This window comes from Mytilus edulis, chromosome 3 (assembly GCF_963676685.1).
Source record: "Mytilus edulis chromosome 3, xbMytEdul2.2, whole genome shotgun sequence".
Classification (NCBI taxonomy): Eukaryota; Metazoa; Mollusca; class Bivalvia; order Mytilida; family Mytilidae; genus Mytilus; species Mytilus edulis.
Genome location: NC_092346.1, coordinates 103841169 through 103862978, shown reverse-complemented (window position 1 = coordinate 103862978; position 21810 = coordinate 103841169). Strand labels below are relative to the sequence as shown.

Sequence of the window (21810 nt, the reverse complement as noted above, 5' to 3'; positions counted from 1 at the left end):
AATTGGGGGTTCAATCAAAAGCCTTGATAGTTATAAATTTTCCAGACTTTATCTCTACTTTTGTGATTTTTCTGCTGTTCTTTGTTATTAGAATGCATATTTGATTTGTTGTCTGGTCTCAACTTTGTGGTCATTTAAGGCTATTCACCACAATTTGAATTTTTTTTAAATTTTGTCATATTTAAAAAAAAAATGAAACTTTATTATTTTGCCCATTCTAAAATGCATAACTGGTTTAACAATTTGTCCGATGGAATATTAGGGTTTTCCTAATGATGTTATGTGTCTATAAGTGTAGAACTGTTACACCTGGCTCTCATCATTTTACATAACTGATTGTATTTACATGTTATAAGATTGTTGATGATTTGTTTCACTGTTTTCCTTAGTTATGACATTCTAACTCATTTCAGTTACAGCATTTGTCATTGCTATTTTGATGTTGTCAAGACTTAAAGTGAGTAGATTGTCCAAGTTCCCTAAGGTTTTCTGGAATAGCAGGATTTAGTAGGGGTTAGGAATGCTTAATGGTCAGTCCTTGATTAATATTCAGGAATATTATTCTGTTTTCACTTAAAAACCTTTTTTCTATTTAAGACTGCATGACAGTTTGATTAAAAAAAATGGTAATTCTTTAGATGAGAAAGTAATACTTTTTTTAAGATCATAAGTATTATTTAATGATAACAGATGATGAAGCCATTTAAAGGCTGCACATTGAGGGTATAAATGGGGTGAGATTTTGCTTTTTTGTCCATTGAAGAGATTATATACTGATGTATTTGCTTCTCCACTCTTAACATGACATGTTCAAAATTATGTCAATCATTGCAAATTGATGTAAGAATAATGCTGTCTTTTTCAAGTAACAATTTTATTACACTTTATTTACTGAAGAAAGGATTTCAATTTTATTTGTTTTTTACCAGCTGTAAAAAGTGATCTTTCTATACCCTCAGCCATCTCAGAGAAAATCTATCAGTACCAAGAAATGGATTTGTAAAGATATATAATTATTTTCTATTGATCTTTGTGGCACAAAAGAATTCAGCGTAACTATATTTCAAAATTATCCATCTTCATATTTACATTGCTTTATTCCCTCAAGTATTTTAGACAGTAATTGCTAAAGAATAACTAAAGTGCTATGTTTTTCTTAGGAAATGTCAGCTCCACTATTTCGATCATTTTCTTCAAAGCAATCATACTAAATATGAACTCCATTCATCTTCTGTAAACTACAATTGTTTTTTAAAAATATTTTTTGACAATTTATTTTCATTTTGATAATCACAAATGTAAACCATTGTTGTTTTTTTTTTCATTGAATTGGATTGAGTATTATGTCCATTTGATTACTCTGAAATTTATTATTTATAAACAGGTGTGCTCAAGCAATTAACATTTCATAGAATTATAATTCCTGATGCATATCATTGTATGTATAAGGACATAAGTTTAAAAAAAAAAAAACAGCCTATTTTGTTCCTCTTTATCCGATATATATTTTTCTGTTCTATGGTTGGGTTTCTGTCTCTTTTACACATTCTTTATTCTATTTTTGACCTATCAGTTCTTCAGTCATGTTTAAGTTTCTGTCTCTTTTACACATTCTTTATTCTATTTTTGACCTATCAGTTCTTCAGTCATGTTTAAGTTTCTGTCTCTTTTACACATTCTTTATTCTATTTTTGACCTATCAGTCCTCCAGTCATGTTAAAGTTTCTGTCTCTTTTACACATTCTTTATTCTATTTTTGACCTATCAGTCCTTCAGTCATGTTTAAGTTTCTGTCTCTTTTACACATTCTTTATTCTATTTTTGACCTATCAGTCCTTCAGTCATGTTTAAGTTTCTGTCTCTTTTACACATTCTTTATTCTATTTTTGACCTATCAGTCCTTCAGTCATGTTTAAGTTTCTGTCTCTTTTACACATTCTTTATTCTATTTTTGACCTATCAGTTCTTCAGTCATGTTTAAGTTTCTGTCTCTTTTACACATTCTTTATTCTATTTTTGACCTATCAGTCCTTCAGTCATGTTTAAGTTTCTGTCTCTTTTACACATTCTTTATTCTATTTTTGACCTATCAGTCCTCCAGTCATGTTAAAGTTTCTGTCTCTTTTACACATTCTTTATTCTATTTTTGACCTATCAGTTCTTCAGTCATGTTTAAGTTTCTGTCTCTTTTACACATTCTTTATTCTATTTTTGACCTATCAGTCCTTCAGTCATGTTTAAGTTTCTGTCTCTTTTACACATTCTTTATTCTATTTTTGACCTATCAGTCCTTCAGTCATGTTTAAGTTTCTGTCTCTTTTACACATTCTTTATTCTATTTTTGACCTATCAGTTCTTCAGTCATGTTTAAGTTTCCATATGCTTGATATTATTCAACTGGTTGTAAGTCTATGGGAAAGTTTAAAAAAAAAAAAAGGGGGTTAATTTGTAGATTCAATTTTATAGCAGATCTCAATCTCAACTATCCACAACCCATTGTCTTTATTGATTTAGACAGAAATCATGTCACTCCTTATATCCATATGTTTAGACAGAAAGGGATGTAAAAAGCCGAAAAGCCAAAATCAAAACAGAAAGTCTTTCTCAAATGGCAAAATCAAAAGCTCAAACAAATGAAACATACACAACTGTCATATTCCTGACAAGATACAGGCATTTCCTTGTGTTTATAAGCTTTTCGATTGAAATGAGGTAAATATGGACTCTCAATTTTTGAGTGACATAATCAATTCTTTGTGGGAAAAGGAATGGTATCAAATGTTATTTTCTATGAAAATGTTTATGACAACTTTTGCTAATAACTTCTAGAAATTGGATGATTTGATTATTTATCATTAATTTTGCCTCTTCTTGATTGGAACATTTTGTTCAGTTGATTAGCTTTATTACAAGAATTACTTAAAGAATACAGGAATTGATAAATAAATCAAATTATTAGAACCAAACAGAGTAAATTGCTATTTGATGAGGCCAAGTCACGTTTCTGTATGAGAGAGGATCAACAAATTCCTTAATTGCAACTGACACTTAAAATGATGACAATTCATTATTTGTTTCTGGTGGGATTTTTTTTGTCGCAGAAAGCTCAACATAGGGAAAGTGATCCGTCTGCTATGGCGGTGGCAGCAGCTTTATCTAACTTTTTAAAAACTTTATAATTTAAAAGGTGGAAGACCTGGATGCTTCATACTTTGTATATATAAAAAAGGAAGATGTGGAATGATTGCCAATGAAACAACTCTCCACAAGAGACCAAAATGACACAGAAATTAACAACTATAGGTCACTGCACGGCCTTCAACAATGAGCAAGGCCCATACCAATAATATCAATGATTAGTAAAGAAGGCAAGACATTTCAGTGTGTGCACTCTTGTTTTTTCTTGTTTTTATTTGGTATCAATATTGGTGTTTAAGTTGTTCTTATTTGACTGGCTAACAACTTTTTGACTGTCTGACTATAGACACCAACCCTATCAAATTGCAAAAAAACATCCCAAGGTCATCGAATTGACTTCAACACAGCAAACAAATCCTGCAACAATCCCCTAACCTTGGACAGTGGTGTAACAGCACAAACCAAGAACAAACTTAGCAAAACAATAAACGAAAAACAAATAAGAGAAAAGAAAAAAACTTAACCACAACCCCTTAGTTACAAGCTGCTGACTTTGAACCAAGACAATTTCTAAACCACGATAGTCTTATTAGATTAATATTTTAAATGAATATTAACATCTCCTTTTTATTTAAAAGTTGATTTTTTTAATTACATTTAACAAAAAAGATATAATCTCCTTTCCATGTACTAGCAGCAATATAGCAGTTTATTAATGTACTGATGATTTTGGTTTAAGTTTTGTGTCAAAGCAAACTAGACCTGTCTATTTTGTAACAGCTTTATTGTGACATTTTACTGGGAAAAATTAAGAACTGTTTAACCCCATATTTCTCTTTTGCGACATAAGATTCTGTTGTCACACGTCAGCCAATCAAACCACAGATAACTAGAGTGGCTTTTCCTCCACTTGACTTCCTCTTATGAGATTTTTTTTATATATTATTAGAAAGCCCATAAAGATAATTTTTTGAATGTCGGTAAGATTCATTACTAGTGAGATATCACCCAGTATTGATCTGATCATTGCTAGGCAAGATGTGTAGATTTTTGTGTGATTTCTGCTGAAGTTTATGATATTTCACAGTAAAGGACAATTGATATATATAAGGTGATTAGGGTTGATGGGGATTTAATTAAGGCTGTAAAGGACTAATTAGAGGATGATTAAGAGGTGGACTTGTATCATAAACTTAACAGGTAAATACTACTTGTTTTTCTTGTGGTTAGACAAAAATGGTGTAATTGTTTACTTTAAATTGGTAAATAAGACTTTCCTTTAATATGTCTTTAGATCTGTAAGTAAGTCTTGAAGGCATTATTAAAATGCTGAGAACTATTTCAGGATAAAATTTGTATTCACTTGTCATGTTTTATCAGTAAGCTTGGTGCATTGTGAATATACTCAACACACAATAAGGCAGGTTTTTTGGAAAATGACGCAGTCATTGTTCCATTACTGCCGACCTGAACTTCATTACATTTCTCTGCCTACCGCGCTTGGTTTCGTATTTACTATTTTCCATACAAACTGGAATCTGCTTGTGTTATCATTATGCATGATTATTGTGTAGTTATCAGCCAGGAACCAGTTTACACTCGGTTTCATATTTACTATACAAACTAACTGGTTTCTGCTTGTATTCCACTACACTCGAACAAAGTGTTGTAGTTTGACGGGAACCAGTTTAGAATTTGTAAACTACAAAACGTAATCGGTTATTGTTCATTCCGTTTTGGTGTTTCATACCGACTTATATGGTTTGAATAAGCTTAAGACCCTTCAAACATTAATGTGATAGGTATATTTAAGACTGTTTTACAAAAGGATGGAACTGTTTTACTTTCAAAGTCGTACTATAGTGATATCTGTCATGTACGGATTTCCACTCTCACCGGTTAATTTCTTCTTTTACACGTGCTTTTGAAACTTCCTGTTTAAACATCGCAAGTTTCAAAATTGTTATTTGAGTGTATTAAACTTATTTTTACAATCATGAAGCGTTCCAGAATCATTTTCAAGCAGTTTCTTCTTCTCTTTGATGATGGAAAATAGGTTTTCTCAAGAAAATACCGCAAACGATCGCAGAGGAATTGAAACATACAAGTCAAGTCGGCACCTGGTTAAATTGGCATCTAGTCAAATCGGCACCTATTTGACGTCAATTCGGCATCCAATAATATTTGTTATAATATTTTCTATTCAATTAATTAATAACTGTTACCAAGTACATAGTGAATATGTTGTTGTGTATTTAGGTAAACAAGGAAACCAAAGTGAATATGTTGTTGTGTATAAAGGTAAACAACGAAGCCCTTACCCAACTGTTGTTCTAACAATTAGACAATTATTAAAATAAAATGGAAAACTATGAGTCCCTTTCAATAAATCAAACTTTCATGCCAAATAATTAGCAAATTTAAGGTGTTTTTTTTTCAGTAAAGTTTAAACAGCATTAAACCAAAAATCCCGTAAAATGCTCAACTGGTTAAAATAATGCATAAAAATATCCAATATCTCATGTATTAGTCCAAATAATTATGACGTCTGGCAAGGATATTTTTATTTTTTTCTGGAACGCCTTCCTACGACGTTCGTAGGAAGGCGTCCCAGAAAATAATTAACATAGCCTTGCGGTCATAGGAAGGTGTCCCAGAATAAAATTTAAAAAGCCTTGCCAGACGTAATAATTATTTGGACTACTCATATATATTACATTAAAAATACACCAAAAAAGTCATTTAGTTGAGAAAAATAAATATATATACAAAATGTACATGAACACCCAAAAATGTGAAAGTTAGTATTTAACTCTTTTTGCTTAAATACTGGAAAAATTCTGGCAACCCCTTTCTTATTTTTACTCTTTTTGCTTAAAATACTGTTAAAAATATATATTTAACATGGGTGACGAATTGACTATATCAGGTGTCGATTTAACCAGGTGCTGATTTGTCCAGGTGCCAATTTAACCAGGTGCTGGTTTGACTAGAATTCTTTGACAAATGTTTGAAATTACCTGAGTTTCATTAGACCTTTGATAACAGTAACAAAAAGATTTTTACTTAATATTTTGTGGGAGAAGGGGGTTCAGACTGTGGTATCAGGTCTGTTCGCGCCCAATACACTTTCGCACCCTACACGTTCGCACCCAAGGTCCGTTCGCACTCTGCTCATTCGCGCCCAATTTTAATTCAAATTCAAGTTGAATAATTGGAAAATCATGATTGTTGTTTCAAATTGCTTTGGTGTAAATACTGAATGTATTTATAGCTTGGTATGAGTAAAACATTGAAGATTTTAAAGGAAAAACACAAAAGATAATTGTTTTTAACAGCTTGGTCCCTTTGATCTGAAACAACGAAGCAATAAAATATAGGAACCAAAATATAGCAATCCACTATTATAACCAAAACATGATAAAATTTATTCAACACACAGAAAAAAAACATAGTCAGAATCTCACTTCATTTTGAAACAAGTCAATGAAACAAAGTTATAGCAATACATTAACCAAAACATGATTAAGAGTTATTCAACACAAAATAAAACGTTGACAAAATACCACTTTATTTAGAAAGGATTATTATTATTTTTAACAATACCCTATCCAAAACATGATTAGGATTTATTCAACACTTTATTTTGAGACAATGACAACAATTACACTTATAAGAAAACACTTGCTTACAGAGTTATTAAACACAAAACCAATTAAGATTGGGTGCGAACATGTAGGGTGTGAAAGTGAAAGGGGGCGAACATGAGTGGGCGCAAACGTGAATGGGGCGCTAACGGACCCGGATTCAGACTATGTACCAGTGAGAAATATACAAGCCTTTCTACGGTATTTATTTGTACAAATTCAGGTAGTCTTGACCTATTCATTTATCTTAAAAAAACAGCCAGTTGTCACCTTCACTTCACACACACACATATACAAGTATCAATTATATGCTTACGAGACATGTTGCATTGTTAAACTAATTAAGGTATGTGAAAATCAAGACTTGCATAAAAACTATCCCAATATTAGAGACAGTGGCGTCATTTTTCTTCGGAGCTTTCAGCTCTTTGATTAGTTAAGCTGCTTTATTCAGATTTTTTGATTTACTAACATACAGACAATGATGAAATGTAGCTATAGATATAGGAAGATTTGGTGTGAGTGCCAATGAGACAACTCTCCATACAAATAACAATTTATAAAGTAAACCATTATAGGTTAAAGTACGGCCTTCAACCCGGAGCCTTATATAGGTTTGTATAAATACACTACAGACAATAGTCATATGATACACTTAAATTTCTTTCTTTCTTCAAATTCTTACTTTGTACTGAGTAAAATCATGTATGCTTATAATCTCTGAACAGACTAGCAGTTGACAAAACCTTATTCAGGTATCAAACAAGTATTGAATTAGAACAAACACTTAAAAACTAGTTTACAAAATTTGTACAGATCATTGACAGACAGTGGACAAATACTTGTATAGATGCTTGGCAGACGGTGGACAAATATGTGTATGGATGCTTGAGACACTGGACACATACTTGTATGGATGCTTGACAGACAGTGGACAAACATGTGTATGAATGCTTGACAGACAGTGGACAAACATGTGTATGAATGCTTGACAGACAGTGGACAAAAACATGTGTATGGATGCTTGACAGACAGTGGACAAAAACATGTGTATGGATGCTTGACAGACAGTGGACAAAAACATGTGTATGGATGCTTGACAGACAGTGGACAAAAACATGTGTATGGATGCTTGACAGACAGTGGACAAATATGTGTATGGATGCTTGACAGACAGTGGACAAAAACATGTGAATGGATGCTTGACAGACAGTGGACAATAACATGTGTATGGATGCTTGACAGACAGTGGACAAATATGTGTATGGATGCTTGACAGACAGTGGACAAAAACATGTGTATGGATGCTTGACAGACAGTGGACAAAAACATGTGTATGGATGCTTGACAGACAGTGGACAAAAACATGTGTATGGATGCTTGACAGACAGTGGACAAATATGTGTATGGATGCTTGACAGACAGTGGACAAAAACATGTGTATGGATGCTTGACAGACAGTGGACAAAAACACATGTATGGATGCTTGACAGACAGTGGACAAAAACATGTGTATGGATGCTTGACAGACAGTGGACAAAAACATGTGTATGAATGCTTGACAGACAGTGGACAAACATGTGTATGAATGCTTGACAGACAGTGGACAAAAACATGTGTATGGATGCTTGACAGACAGTGGACAAACATGTGTATGAATGCTTGACAGACAGTGGACAAAAACATGTGTATGGATGCTTGACAGACAGTGGACAAAAACACGTGTATGGATGCTTGACAGACAGTGGACAAAAACATGTGTATGGATGCTTGACAGACAGTGGACAAAAACATCTGTATGGATGCTTGACAGACAGTGGACCAAAAACATGTGTATGGATGCTTGACAGACAGTGGACAAATATGTGTATGGATGCTTGACAGACACTGGACACACTTGTATGGATGCTTGACAGACAGTGGACAATCATGTGTATGGATGCTTGACAGACACTGGACAAATACTTGTATGGATGCTTGACATATTCGACAAGATTTGTACAGATACATGAGAGATTCAACAAGATTTGTATATGACAGATTCAACAAGTTTGTACAGATACATGACAGATTCAACAAGACTTATACATGACAGATTCAACAAGATTTGTACAGATACATGACAGATTTAACAAGATTTGTACAGATACATGACAGATTTAACAAGATTTGTACAGATACATGACAGATTTAACAAGATTTGTACAGATACATGATAGATTTAACAAGATTTGTACAGATACATGACAGATTCAACAAGATTTGTACAGATCCATGACAGATTCCACAAGATTTGTACAGATCCATGACAGATTCCACAAGATTTTTACAGATACATGACAGATTCCACTAGATTTGTACAGATACATGACAGATTAAACAAGATTTGTACAGATACATGACAGATTCAACAAGATTTGTACAGATACATGACAGATTCAACAAGATTTGTACAGATCCATGACAGATTCCACAAGATTTGTACAGATACATGACAGATCCCACAAGATATGTACAGATACATGACAGTTTCCACTATATTTGTACAGATACATGACAGATTAAACAAGATTTGTACAGATACATGACAGATTCCACTAGATTTGTACAGATACATGGCAGATTAAACAAGATTTGTACAGATACATGACAGATTCCACTAGATTTGTACAGATACATGACAGGTTAAACAAGATTTATACAGATACATGACAGGTTAAACAAGATTTGTACAGATACATGACAGGTTAAACAAGATTTGTACAGATACATGACAGATTCCATAAGATTTTAACAGATACATGACATCCACAAGATATGTACAGATGTTTGACAAATTCCACAAGATTTGTACAGATACATGACAGATTTAACCAGATTTTGACAGATAAGGCAAATTTGTACAGATAATTCAAAGATTGAGTAAGATAAAAATCAAATACTAAACATAGTCAACAAAATATGTACGCCTACTCACAGATTAAACAAGATTTGTACAGATTCTTAACTGACAGATTGAGTAAGATTGAATCAAATACTAGACAGATTTTACACGATTTGTGCAAATACTCATAATATATGACTCATTCAACAAGATTTATTTAGATACCTGACAGATTCCACAAGATTTGAAAAGATACATGACAGAGTTAACAGGATTTTGACAGATTCAACAAGATTTGTACATATTCTTGACAGATTCAACAAGATTTGTACAGATACATGACAGATTCAACAAGATTTGTACAGATATTCAATAGCCAAAAAGGCTTACAAATAACTTACAAATCATGGATACATGATAAACAGTTGAAAATTGTTTTAATCAGATACATTGGACCTTATTATTTGACTGAATTTACCAAAATTTATGTGGACAGGCTAACTTTATAGAAACTTCACAGACAGTTGAAGACTAGTATAGTTGCTGCAGAGAAATAGAAAGATGTTCGCTGCAACCAATCTACACAAATAAAGACTAACAATCTAGACAGACATGTTATTTGTGGAATGTGGTTCAATTTTTTGTCAAATTTAAAATGAGGAAAAAAAGTCCTATAATTTATCACACTAGTATATTATTGCATGAAGGTTTCTTCAAAAAGTCATAGGTCCAGAAAAGTCCTCCAGATTGTCACATGTTATTGCATGATGATTTCTGTAGATAGTCTCGAGAAGAAAAGAACGAATGTTGTTGATTTTGATATGATACTGAATACTGGAAGAAGTCTGGGTATTTTAAATTAGTATGTTGCATTTCTATTAAAAAAAGACAAAAATACTAAGATTTAAAATTAATTTGGATTCAGATTGAAAGGTCTAAAGATTTACTTTCAATCTAATATTTCTAACTACATATATTTCTCTTGATTTATTTAATTTTGGTATATTGTTCCGCAGAAATGTACATTTCTCTTGATTTATTTAATTTTGGTGTATTGTTCCCACAGAAATTGATTGACAGATCAATCTTGTAATGGATAGAAATTGACATTGATATCTGCTGCAGTAATATGAAAGACAATTTTATGTGTCTGAAAACTTTCAACACAGCTAAATGTCATAGAATGTTCAATTCTTTTACTGGTTGATTTTATCTCTGATTGTAAGAGCTCAGTTACTGATTAGTCTGATCTAGATCAGTCCAGTCTTTATATGCTTTTCTTTGTAAAATGGGAGATGGGTTAAGGCTTTTATAGTCCACATTAAAGATACCAGGTTTCAATTTATCAGTTTGTTTGTAAACTACCATGTCATTTGGTCTCTTGTGGAAAAAGAGGGACGAAAGATACCAAAGGGACAGTCAAACTCATAAATCTAAAACAAACTGACAACGCCATGGCTAAAAATGAAAAAGACAAACAAACAACAGCACACACGACACAACATAGAAAACTAAAGAATAAACAACATGAACGAAAGAGAAAGAGAAAGAGAGAGTTGCCTGCCTCATTGGCAATTTTTATACATGTTATAATAAACTTCAAAAGTAGGACTTAGAAGAAAATGTGGGAGGCATGGAAATACTGGTTGTCCATCTGTTACTAGGCTTTTAACGCTTATATTTGTGGTCTAAGATGGGTTTGAAAACCTGTACTGATCCACTGTTTTTAAAAGAGATATAATCCCAATATTTATAAATTTTGTTTATGAACAGGATTTTGTTCAGTATTGCAAAAAATAAAACTGCATTTTAATCTAAAAGGACAAAATCCCAAGAATAAATGCAAGCATATATTTCTGAATTTATATATATGGATGGTATAATGATATATCATGTAGGCTAGACCTCTTGTTTATGCTTCAATAGGCCTGCCCCAGTTTTGGATAAGTATTTAAAAGTTGGAAGAATAAGTTCTGTTTATTCAATCTTAATAAAATGAAATGGAAGATTGATGTTTTCCCTCAACGGCAGAGAATAAACGATAATTGGTTGACAGATGATGAAAATAAAATTTCTCAAACATTTAATGATGTAAAATTGTATTTTATTTTAGCATTGATTGCTGAAAGGATCTATATGTCTGTCTGCTAAGAATATGATTAACTACGTTATTACATTGTTCCTATGATTATATTCCAGTAAATGTATTTATTAGATCTGGTCATTGGTTGAATCAATATTTATTAGATTTCTAAAGACTTGAGGGATGTAAAAAGTCTATCCATTATTACAATGAATAAGTATATCATTTGATTATGGATGACATGTGTAAATAATGATTAATTGTCTCTCTTGAAGAGGCTGAACTTATATACAACAAGTATTTTATTAAGAAAAAATGTGGATTCCTCCTGTTTTTCACTAATTACGTGGATAAAAAAGTTCTGAGAATGAAAATCTACCAATAAGATTACCCTTTGTTCATCCAAGTTTGTTGTAAAGAATGACAGTTGTTAATTATGTAGACCTTTTGTCAATGCAATAAACAGGCGACTTGTCACGTTAAAAGATCTTGTTAAGGACATAGAAGACGCAGGGGAATATAACAGCAATCGGGAAAGTGATTATTTTGAGATTGTATGATTTTGTATCTGTTAAGAAATCTCATTCTTTTCTTCAACTGTAAGGTATGTTTTTAATTAGTTATTTCAAATAGAATGGATGATTGGATAACAAATGGTACAAATTCAACTGAGACAATTTAATTTTGCCAATAGAGAGAGGATAAAAATAGATGTCTTCACTTTCTGTTTTTTCAATATGACCTATATTTCCGTCAATTAAAGAAAAAAGGCTTTACTGGATTTTCAAAAGAGCACAGGGGTAAAGTGTTCATATTATTCCTTCATATTTCCACCTACATTATCAAATGAGTCCTTTTAGAAGTTATTACATATGATATGTTAACAGTTTTCTTGGTGAGTAAACCCATTGACTTAGGCATATTACATATGATATGTTAACAGTTTTCTTGGTGAGTAAACCCATTGACTAAGGCATATTTCTTATGATATGTTAACAGTTTTATTGGTGAGTAAACCCATTGACTTAGGCACATTACATATGATATTTTAACAGTTTTATTGGTGAGTAAACCTGTTGACTAAGGCATATTACATATAATATGTTAACAGTTGTATTGGTGAGTAAACCCATTGACTAAGGCACATTTCATATGATATGTAATAACAGTTGTATTGGTGAGTAAACCCTTTGACTTAGGCACATTACATATGATATGTTAGCAGTTTTATTGGTGAGTAAACCCATTGACGAAGGCATATTTCATATATGTTAACAGTTGTATTGGTGAGTAAACCCATTGACTAAGGCACATTACATATGATATTTTAACAGTTTTATTGGTGAGTAAACCCGTTGACTAAGGCATATTACATATAATATGTTAACAGTTTTATTGGTGAGTAAACCCATTGACTAAGGCATATTTCATATGATATGTAATAACAGTTTTATTGTTGAGTAAACCCTTTGACTTAGGCATATTTCATATGATATGTAATAACAGTTTTAATGGTGAGTAAACCCATTGACTAAGGCACATTACATTTGATATGTTAACAGTTTTCTTTGTGAGTAAACCCATTGACTTAGGCATATTTATATGATATGTTAACAGTTTTATTGGTGAGTACAAGAAATGACTGAGACATATTTTGTATGAATTGTTAACAGTTTTATTGGTGAGTACAAGAAATGACTGAGACATATTTTGTATGAATTGTTAACAGTTTTATTGGTGAGTACAAGAAATGACTGAGACATATTTTGTATGAATTGTTATATTGTTGAGTTAAAGCATTGACAGATTCACATCTTCTATGAAAAGAGAACATTTTTTTTATTCTGACAAAATAGTCTTAGATTTTATTACAATCTAGAATTTTTGCCTAATTTTTTATGACCCACTTAAGGGCATTATGTTTTTTGGTCTGTCCGTTGTTTTGTTTGTCCATCTGTTCCGCTTCAGGTTAAAGTTTTTTGTAAAGGTAGTTTTTTGATGAAATTGAAGTCCAATCAACTTGAAAACTAGTACACATGTTCCCTATAATATGATCTTTCTAATTTTAATGCCAAGTTAGAGTTTTGACCCCAATTTTACGGTACACTAAACACAGTAAATGATAGTGTGGGTGGGCCATCCATTAACTGTGGACATATTCTTGTTTTACTCTGTAATGATTTCATGAAACAATATAACTCTGTCACTAATATTTATTTTATAGACTTCATTACAAGCAGGTGCTTGTATTTCTAATTTGAAGTCAATCATTGCAATATTTTCTTTGTTTTATTACATGATATGTTTCACAAATTTATAAGCTCAAGTTTGCTTCACTTTAATTCTTATCATTATTTCATTTTCAGGCTTTATTACAAGCCCATGATGTTGTGGCCCACGAAGTCTACAGTGAGGATGCTGTACGTGTAACTCCCCCACCGCTTCAGCCTTATCTTAACGGGGATTCTCAACCTGAAACCCCTGTGTCAGAAATGGAGTCTTCCAATGTCACACGTGTAAGAATGGTACAGTTTCAAAAAAATACAGATGAACCTATGGTAAGAGATTAACCTTTGTGAAAAAAATATTGTAAAATTGAGAATGGAAATAAAAATATTGTAAAATTGAGAATGGAAATAAAAATATTGTAAAATTGAGAATGGAAATGGGAAATGAGTCAAATAGACAACACCTGATCTAAGTTCAAAAAACATTGTAAAATTGAGAATGGAAATAGGAAATGAGTCAAAAAGACAACAACTGATCAAAGTTCAAAAAACAGCTGAAGGCCACCCATGGGACTTCAATACATGGAAAAAATCCTGCACCCAGAGGCGTGCTTAAGCTGGCTCGAAAACAAAAATATGTACTAGTTCAGGATAATGGACTTCATACTTAACTTAAAAAGACTAACATAGGCCAGAGGCTCCTGACTGGCTCAGGGTTAAACATGTTTTTTGAGATCTCAGCTGTACACTATTTTCACCATATTTCTTCATGATATCCAGCTATTATTTTGATTCTTTTAGTAAATTTTATTATTTTTTATAAATTTTCCCTGTTTAGAGCTATTTTCCTAATGCTTGTAAATTAAAGGTTTGGTTGGCTAGCTTGCTTTGTTTGTATAAGTATTTGCTCTAGCACTGTAATTAAGATTGACATCTGCAATCCATAGAAAGGTGGTGCTTCAGCTTGTATAAATTATACTCGGCATTATACTTAACATTCAAAAACATTTAAGTATAATGTATACAAGATAGAAGAACCACCTATCTATTGATTGCAGATACCAAACATTTAAACTTCAATCATTAGGAAAATAGCTCAAAGGATTATGATTAAATTACTGTATGTTTTATAAGAAACTACTTTCGATTGACTGACAATAAGGCATTTCAAAATTAAGATTTTATTTAAGAATTGAATGCTGCTTTTTGTAAATTTATTGGGGTGTAAAAGCGTTGACCGAAGTACATTTTGTATGAAGCTCATACAAAATATACTTATAATTCAGCCAACACTTTTACACTCCATTAAATTTACAAAAAGAAACATTCTATTTTTCATTATGATAGTTTTTGCAGTTTCCCTAAAAAGAGTTCTTGTTGATAAAATTATCAGTTAGATGATGGATGTATTTAATCCAATAAACAATTCTTCTTGTACAATTATATTCAGCATTAAAAAGTTCTTTTGATAAATCTAATAACTATAGTCTTCTTGGTTATCAGATATACAGATTTTTAAAACCTTATTTTAGATTTATCCCTATGAACCCTCAAACAGTTATATTTCATAACATTGTGAAGTAGTATTCTATATTTAACTTCATTGTCTATATTGATCACTCAGCAAACTTATTTATATCAAGTTAAATATATCATTTTGGATTATTTGACTCTTATTTTTCTGTAAATGTAAAATTTATGGTGTGGTTTAATGGAAAGTTTTCCCCAAATAAGTCAAGGTTTGTTTGATAGGTTTGTTTAAAGACAGATTAATTCACACAAGAGGATTATCTTCCACCAGAGCATACTTATGAATATTAACAAATGGACTATTTTGATTATGATTTATATTTAGAGATTTAACGTTATTTTTACAATTGATGTGTTTTTAGGGAATAACATTAAAGGTGACAGAGCAAGGGAAATGTTTGGTTGCTAGGATTCTGCATGGAGGCATGATTCATCGTCAAGGTAATAGTCTGGTTTCTTGTTTGACTGGAAGTCTCAAGAGGAATGCAATGAGCAAACACTTTGACATATCAATTGATTTCAACAAAGCTAAATGACATCTGTTTTGTTTTATTCAAATATTAATTTTATTGATATAACACATGTACTACAATATTAGATGTTGTGTCAGAGTAAAATTTAGAAAATATTTTTTTGTAGTGTTTCAAAATTTAAATATTAAAATTTTCTTGTAAAAAACATGTTGCTGCATGTTTGGTAAGCAAAAGAAACATAACAGAAAACTTAAGAAGCCAAAAGAAGAATATTAGCCATGTAGATAAGAAAGATTATAGAGAAGCTGAAGAAAGTTAAAATCTGAAGCGTCTAAAAAAATTGTTAGATTATTACAGTGAAACAAAGATTATTACAGCGAAACAAAATAAACAAAACTAATGTGAGCCTTGCAAGTTTAGAACCTGAATTTTCTGCATATGAATGAAACAAAAAATATTTCTATTTCTAATTGATTTCAGAGCTGCAACAAGAAACTACTGAGGATTAACATAGAAGAAAAGATGCTTGACTTAATTTGATCCAAATGAATTAATTTCCAAGAAGTAAAATCATTTCTGATTTTTCTTGATTTGTGAACATGTACACAAAATATAATTTATTTATCTGATTAAATTTTTCATTGTTTTTGATAGGAACACTACATGTTGGAGATGAAATACGAGAAATAAATGGTGTAAATGTATCCAATCAGACGGTAGACAACTTACAACGACTATTGGTAAGACATGCATGTCATAATCAGATTCATACTTTTACTTAGTGACGAGTTAAACTTAATGAGTTTCTGTCTTGTTTTTTATGAAAGTTTTAGAATATGAGACAAGGATTACTATCTGGCAGCTTAGATATCAGAAGGTAAAACACCTTGATGCAGGTACCTTATGTTATAAAGTTCCTGTCTGTCATACGTTAATTGTCCTTGACCTCATTTTCATGGTTCGTAGTATTTTTTATCATGTGAATTCCTCACTTATTATGAATAATAGGATAACTATATTTGGTACATCAGGGTTCCTTTTAGGTTTTAATGTCTGTCAGACAGGATTCACCAGACCACAACCTCATTGATCAGGGTTATCAAGGTTAAAGTTACATGATTACATCCATTTCTCAAATACCCAAATCAAATTAAATAGTGAGGTCCCAAATAAATATTGATTTACTGAAAAGAAAACATGGCTTCTAGAGACATTTTATTATTGAGGTTTGTCACACTGATTATTGCAAGACATTTGCAGAGATGATTTCTTATTGAATGGATTACACATAAGCAATAAAGTCCAAACAGGCCAAACAAGATGTACTTGTGGGACATGTAAACCAAACTGTTGCCTAAAAATCTGTTCTTTGTTTCAAATTGTAGAATTTAAAACAAAAGCTACAAGCGCTTTGTCATATCTTTCCTTTGATTAAAAGTACAACTCTTAAGCTCTTTAGCTTGGGATTATAAGTCAAAATATTAATGAAAATCTGTTCATGAGCAAATTCAAGATTCCAATAAATAAGTGTCAGATATATTTGTTCTCATTGTATATGTAAATATTTAAGATACAAAAGCTGTTAATCTTTCTGTTGTAATTCAATGGAAAGAATAAAATCTGATATTATTGCTCACCACAGAAAACCTTAAAAGGACATGTGACCTTTAAAGTTCAACCACATGCAACATCTGGCTTGTTTGCTCAACAGCACATGAATAATAATCATAAAAAGGTATTTAATTGGTTGATGTTGTTGTACAATATAATCAGACATTTTCATTGGTTGGTGCTAATGTTGTCATAGACTTTTCATTGGTTGATGTTGTCACATAAATTCTATTCCTTACTTTTTACTGATTTATCATTGGTTGCTGTTGTCATCATTTATTTCTATTATTGGCAAATAGATTTTAAATGTCTAATACTATTAAATGGTATTTTGCATTTCATTTAATTTCAAGGTTTACCAAAAATTTGCAATCTGAATTAAAATTTATTTGCCATTACTTGTTTATTTATTTTGACACTAGGAATGTTGTTTATAATCCTTTATAAAACACATATGCTTTTTTACCAGTTGTTGTCACAATATATTTTGCACCATTGGCACATTTTCAGAGAGAAGCCAGGGGGAATGTCAGCTTGAAGATTGTCCCCAGTCATAGAAATAGCCCAGCCCAGTGCGAGGTTTGTAATTATTATAGGGTCAAGGCATTGTTTAATATGTAATTGTGTCTTCTTGTATAGTGCCAAATATTACTAATTTAGAATTTAAGATGTTGAATAATTAAAGAATCTGTAAATTATATAATATTTGGCACAATACAACCTGATTGCATTTAAACAGGAGAATTTTTCAAATATCTTAAATAACAAACATTTCAAATATGTTTTAATTATTTCCTATTTAAATGCAATATGTTGATGCTTTGACAAAACAAAAATAGATGTTTATTTCCTCTGTCTGTGTCTTCATGTGAAGCTTTTATGAAATATAAACAGAACATCCTATATACTGTGTTGTCTTTTTTTATAGTATTGAAGTAAAGCTAATTTGCGTAAGTTTTCATATGAGCATCCATTAAATAACTGCAATAGTCAAGTCAAATTACATATAAGGAACAGTACTGTAGTTGAAAAGTTGGGCCTGTCGATGATTTGCAGTTTTACCAGCTACAGGAAGCAGAGCCAGTAAAATGGATTTTTATGACATTCAAATTCCAATTGACCGCAGCAACATTTTTCAACTACAGTACTGTTACTTAGATTCTAATGCATAACAAAAAAAATTGACATGTTAGATCCTGCAAAAATCTCAAAATTTGAAATTTTGTGAAAAGTTCATAAATCTGAGAGTTAAACATGACTAACACAAAGGAAAACTTTCAAACTGAAGTTTATTCCATAAATTTTGTGATTCAAATTTGAAAAATATCTCATGAAACACTGTTTGTGAGGTGTTGTTTATTTCATTGACAGTAGTGTGGGAATGGAATCTAATGAACAAGATTGATACATAAAGATTGCCTGTTTTATTTTGAAGTTTTGTTTAAAGTTTAAAATGTAGAAAAATGATTTCTAATATGGAAATGCTCATATGTAAACTGTGTATAAAAATGCATGTATATACAATTTGCTAGATTTAGTTTGTTTGATTAAAGATGTTGTTTTTATTTTTAAGGATAAATAATGTACATACATATGTTATAAAACTGTGACATTTATTGAATGTCACACAATGTTCTCTTTAGTGCAACCATTTTGTTTTGTAAGGAGGGAACAAGCTAGTGCACTGATGATTAATTATAAAAAAAACGGAAGTTGATACAAAATTGCCGTAACATGGTAGGACAAGGTTGGAGGGTCGTAACAATATTTTGACATGACATTCAATATTTCTCCTTTATTTATCTCATTTAACTTTTTGAGATAATGCCGGTTTATTATTACAGTCAAACCTTGTTGTGTCCAAGTGGAAAGGGCAGTCAATATCTCTTAGAATTAACCAGGTTTTTGACTTACAAGAGGTTACTAATCTTTTTGTAAGTATGCTAGCATGTTCTCATTAACAAGGTTTGATTGGCTTTAAACATGTCTTAACAGTGTTACCACCATTTGTTGGTGTGCTCTTATATGTACAATTTTCAGTCTTTTACAGTAGTGAAAACACCCCGAATAGGGTGAGGAAGGAATATTTCAATTTCAATGTACAGTGCTTGAAAAATTATAATTGGCTCTAAATTTATGAAATAGTGAAAAAATTTATCAGATGAGTTATAATTTTAGATTACAATTGTTTTTAAGAATTAATTTGTGTTATTTGTTTTCCCATGAAATCGTGATATTTTTTTAGTTTTTGTTTTTATCTAATACAGTGTTTACAATTGCTTTACATGTGTTAAAATAAATCTTAAATGTTTTTATGGTATGTGCTCGAAAATTATCAGTTTCTCTCAGTGACAAGCTCTAAGTTCTGACTTGCTGCACACTTATCATTCACAAGCATGTCATCTTAGACTGCCACACATTTTAATTTGATTGTCATAACTATACATAGATTTCTAGTAAAGCAATGCTGTATCACATAGTAAAAAATTTTAATAGAGGGCTGCAAAAACTTATACATTCTGAATAAAGTAATTGCTTCCATTAGCCTCTTCTTAAAATCTGAGATGTATTTTTTAGAACTCATTACTGTTGATTCAGTATGAAAATCAACATATTTCTTTATTTATGGTTGCATCTTGCTGTCAAATACATAACTTATGCTGTCATCTGTTGTTTTTAAACAGCAATCACATTGTCTTAATTTTTACAAAAAATCTACTCCACTGAAAACTGCAAATTGGAACCAAACTTGGTCATTATTAGTCCAAGGGTATCTAGTTGAAACATGTGTACTATGAACCCTACTGTCAATCAACATACAAAGCTTAAAATAGAACATAGGTGTAAAATGATATGTCTTTTAGCATGTCAACTGTTATATATATAAAAAAAAAATGAAGGACTGAAAATGTGCATAATGTTGTGTATTACCAGTAAACCGAATCTTATCACAGCCAAATTTTCAGTAAGTCACGATCGACAAATAAGTCCACATGGTTGAAATTATCAGTCAACTCCTTTCTGAAGAAGTCATTGCCCCTCATGACAATTCAGAGGTAAATATTCCATGAAAAAAAAACCAGTTTAAACTATAGTGGATGGATATAAACTTTAAAAATTCAAAGACAGTTGAAAACAAGAAATTAGCAACTGAATAAAGCAGTTGTCCTTTTCTTCAATGGTTACAAAACTTTTCTTCTGAAAATTCAGCAATTACTATTTATTCAAACCTAAAAAAAACAATCATTTGTTTTTAAATCTATAGGAACTATTCCATACATTATGGCAATTTTTTTTCATAATAAAGTTAAAAGCTATCATGTAATGACATGAAGGATGTGATCTATATCTTTCCAGATATATGTTCGAGCATTATTTGATTATAACCCAGAGGATGATGATCTGATTCCCTGTTCACAAGCTGGTGTTTCTTTTAGAGTTGGAGATGTTTTACAGGTAAGATGTCATTGTAAGTAAGGTCAACTTACACAGGTTATTATTACAGGTAGTAGTAAGTGAGATCAACTTGTACATGTTATAGTTACAGGAGGTAAAAAGTCATTTCCATAAACCAAGTGAAGTGAAGTTAATAATATGGGAGACAACTCTAACTGTAAATGTAAACAAAAGTCTTGTTATTATATTTATTTATAAGTAATATTTCATTAATGAAATGAATTGCCTATACATTTGTATGTTTCTGTTGCAATTTTGAGTAAAATTTGTTACGCTTTGATTTGAAATAAGCATTTTAATTATGTAAAAGCATGTAATTACTTTTAAAATAACATGTTAATATTTGATAACCCCCAAAGCACCAGTTACATTTTATACTAATTGCTGTTCCTGACCTGTTTGATGACAAGTATATCTATGTGAGGGTAATGTTTAACACTTTTAGCCTAATGCTAAATAAAATATATATTTCCTTTCAGATTATTAGTAAAGATGATTCCAATTGGTGGCAAGCCAAAAAAGTTGGTACATCGCCTAACTCTACTGACCCCGCAGGGTTAATTCCTTCTCCAGAACTCCAAGAATGGAGGACAACAGTGTCTAGTCGAGAAAAACTCAAAGAAAATGCTGGTAAGACTGAATAATTCAATGTTATAAAAGACAGGGAGGAGAATTGTTGAAGTTATCTCCGCTGTATATGTCTATTGTTGAAAAGGAGTGGGGGTCCCATTAGGGGAAAAAAGTCTTCAACTCTTGCCAG

At 31.3% G+C, this 21810-nt stretch overlaps 1 protein-coding gene across 34 annotated transcripts in view; it reads left to right on the top strand.

The window, feature by feature from the left end:
- LOC139514704 (peripheral plasma membrane protein CASK-like) overlaps positions 1-21810 on the top strand; it is a 181863-nt gene that overhangs the window by 148751 nt on the left and 11302 nt on the right. For 17 of the 34 annotated variants that reach the window (XM_071304256.1, XM_071304248.1, XM_071304255.1 and 14 more), the window contains 7 exons: positions 14119-14310; positions 15873-15951; positions 16638-16723; positions 18105-18173; positions 19439-19528; positions 20952-21050; positions 21530-21680. In XM_071304256.1, coding sequence (XP_071160357.1) covers positions 14119-14310; positions 15873-15951; positions 16638-16723; positions 18105-18173; positions 19439-19528; positions 20952-21050; positions 21530-21680 — 766 coding nt within the window. Of the gene's footprint in view, positions 1-14118; positions 14311-15872; positions 15952-16637; positions 16724-17625; positions 17719-18104; positions 18174-19438; positions 19529-20951; positions 21051-21529; positions 21681-21810 lie in introns of all 34 variants that reach the window. The other 17 variants (XM_071304269.1, XM_071304264.1, XM_071304268.1 and 14 more) reach the window with 2 other exon arrangements.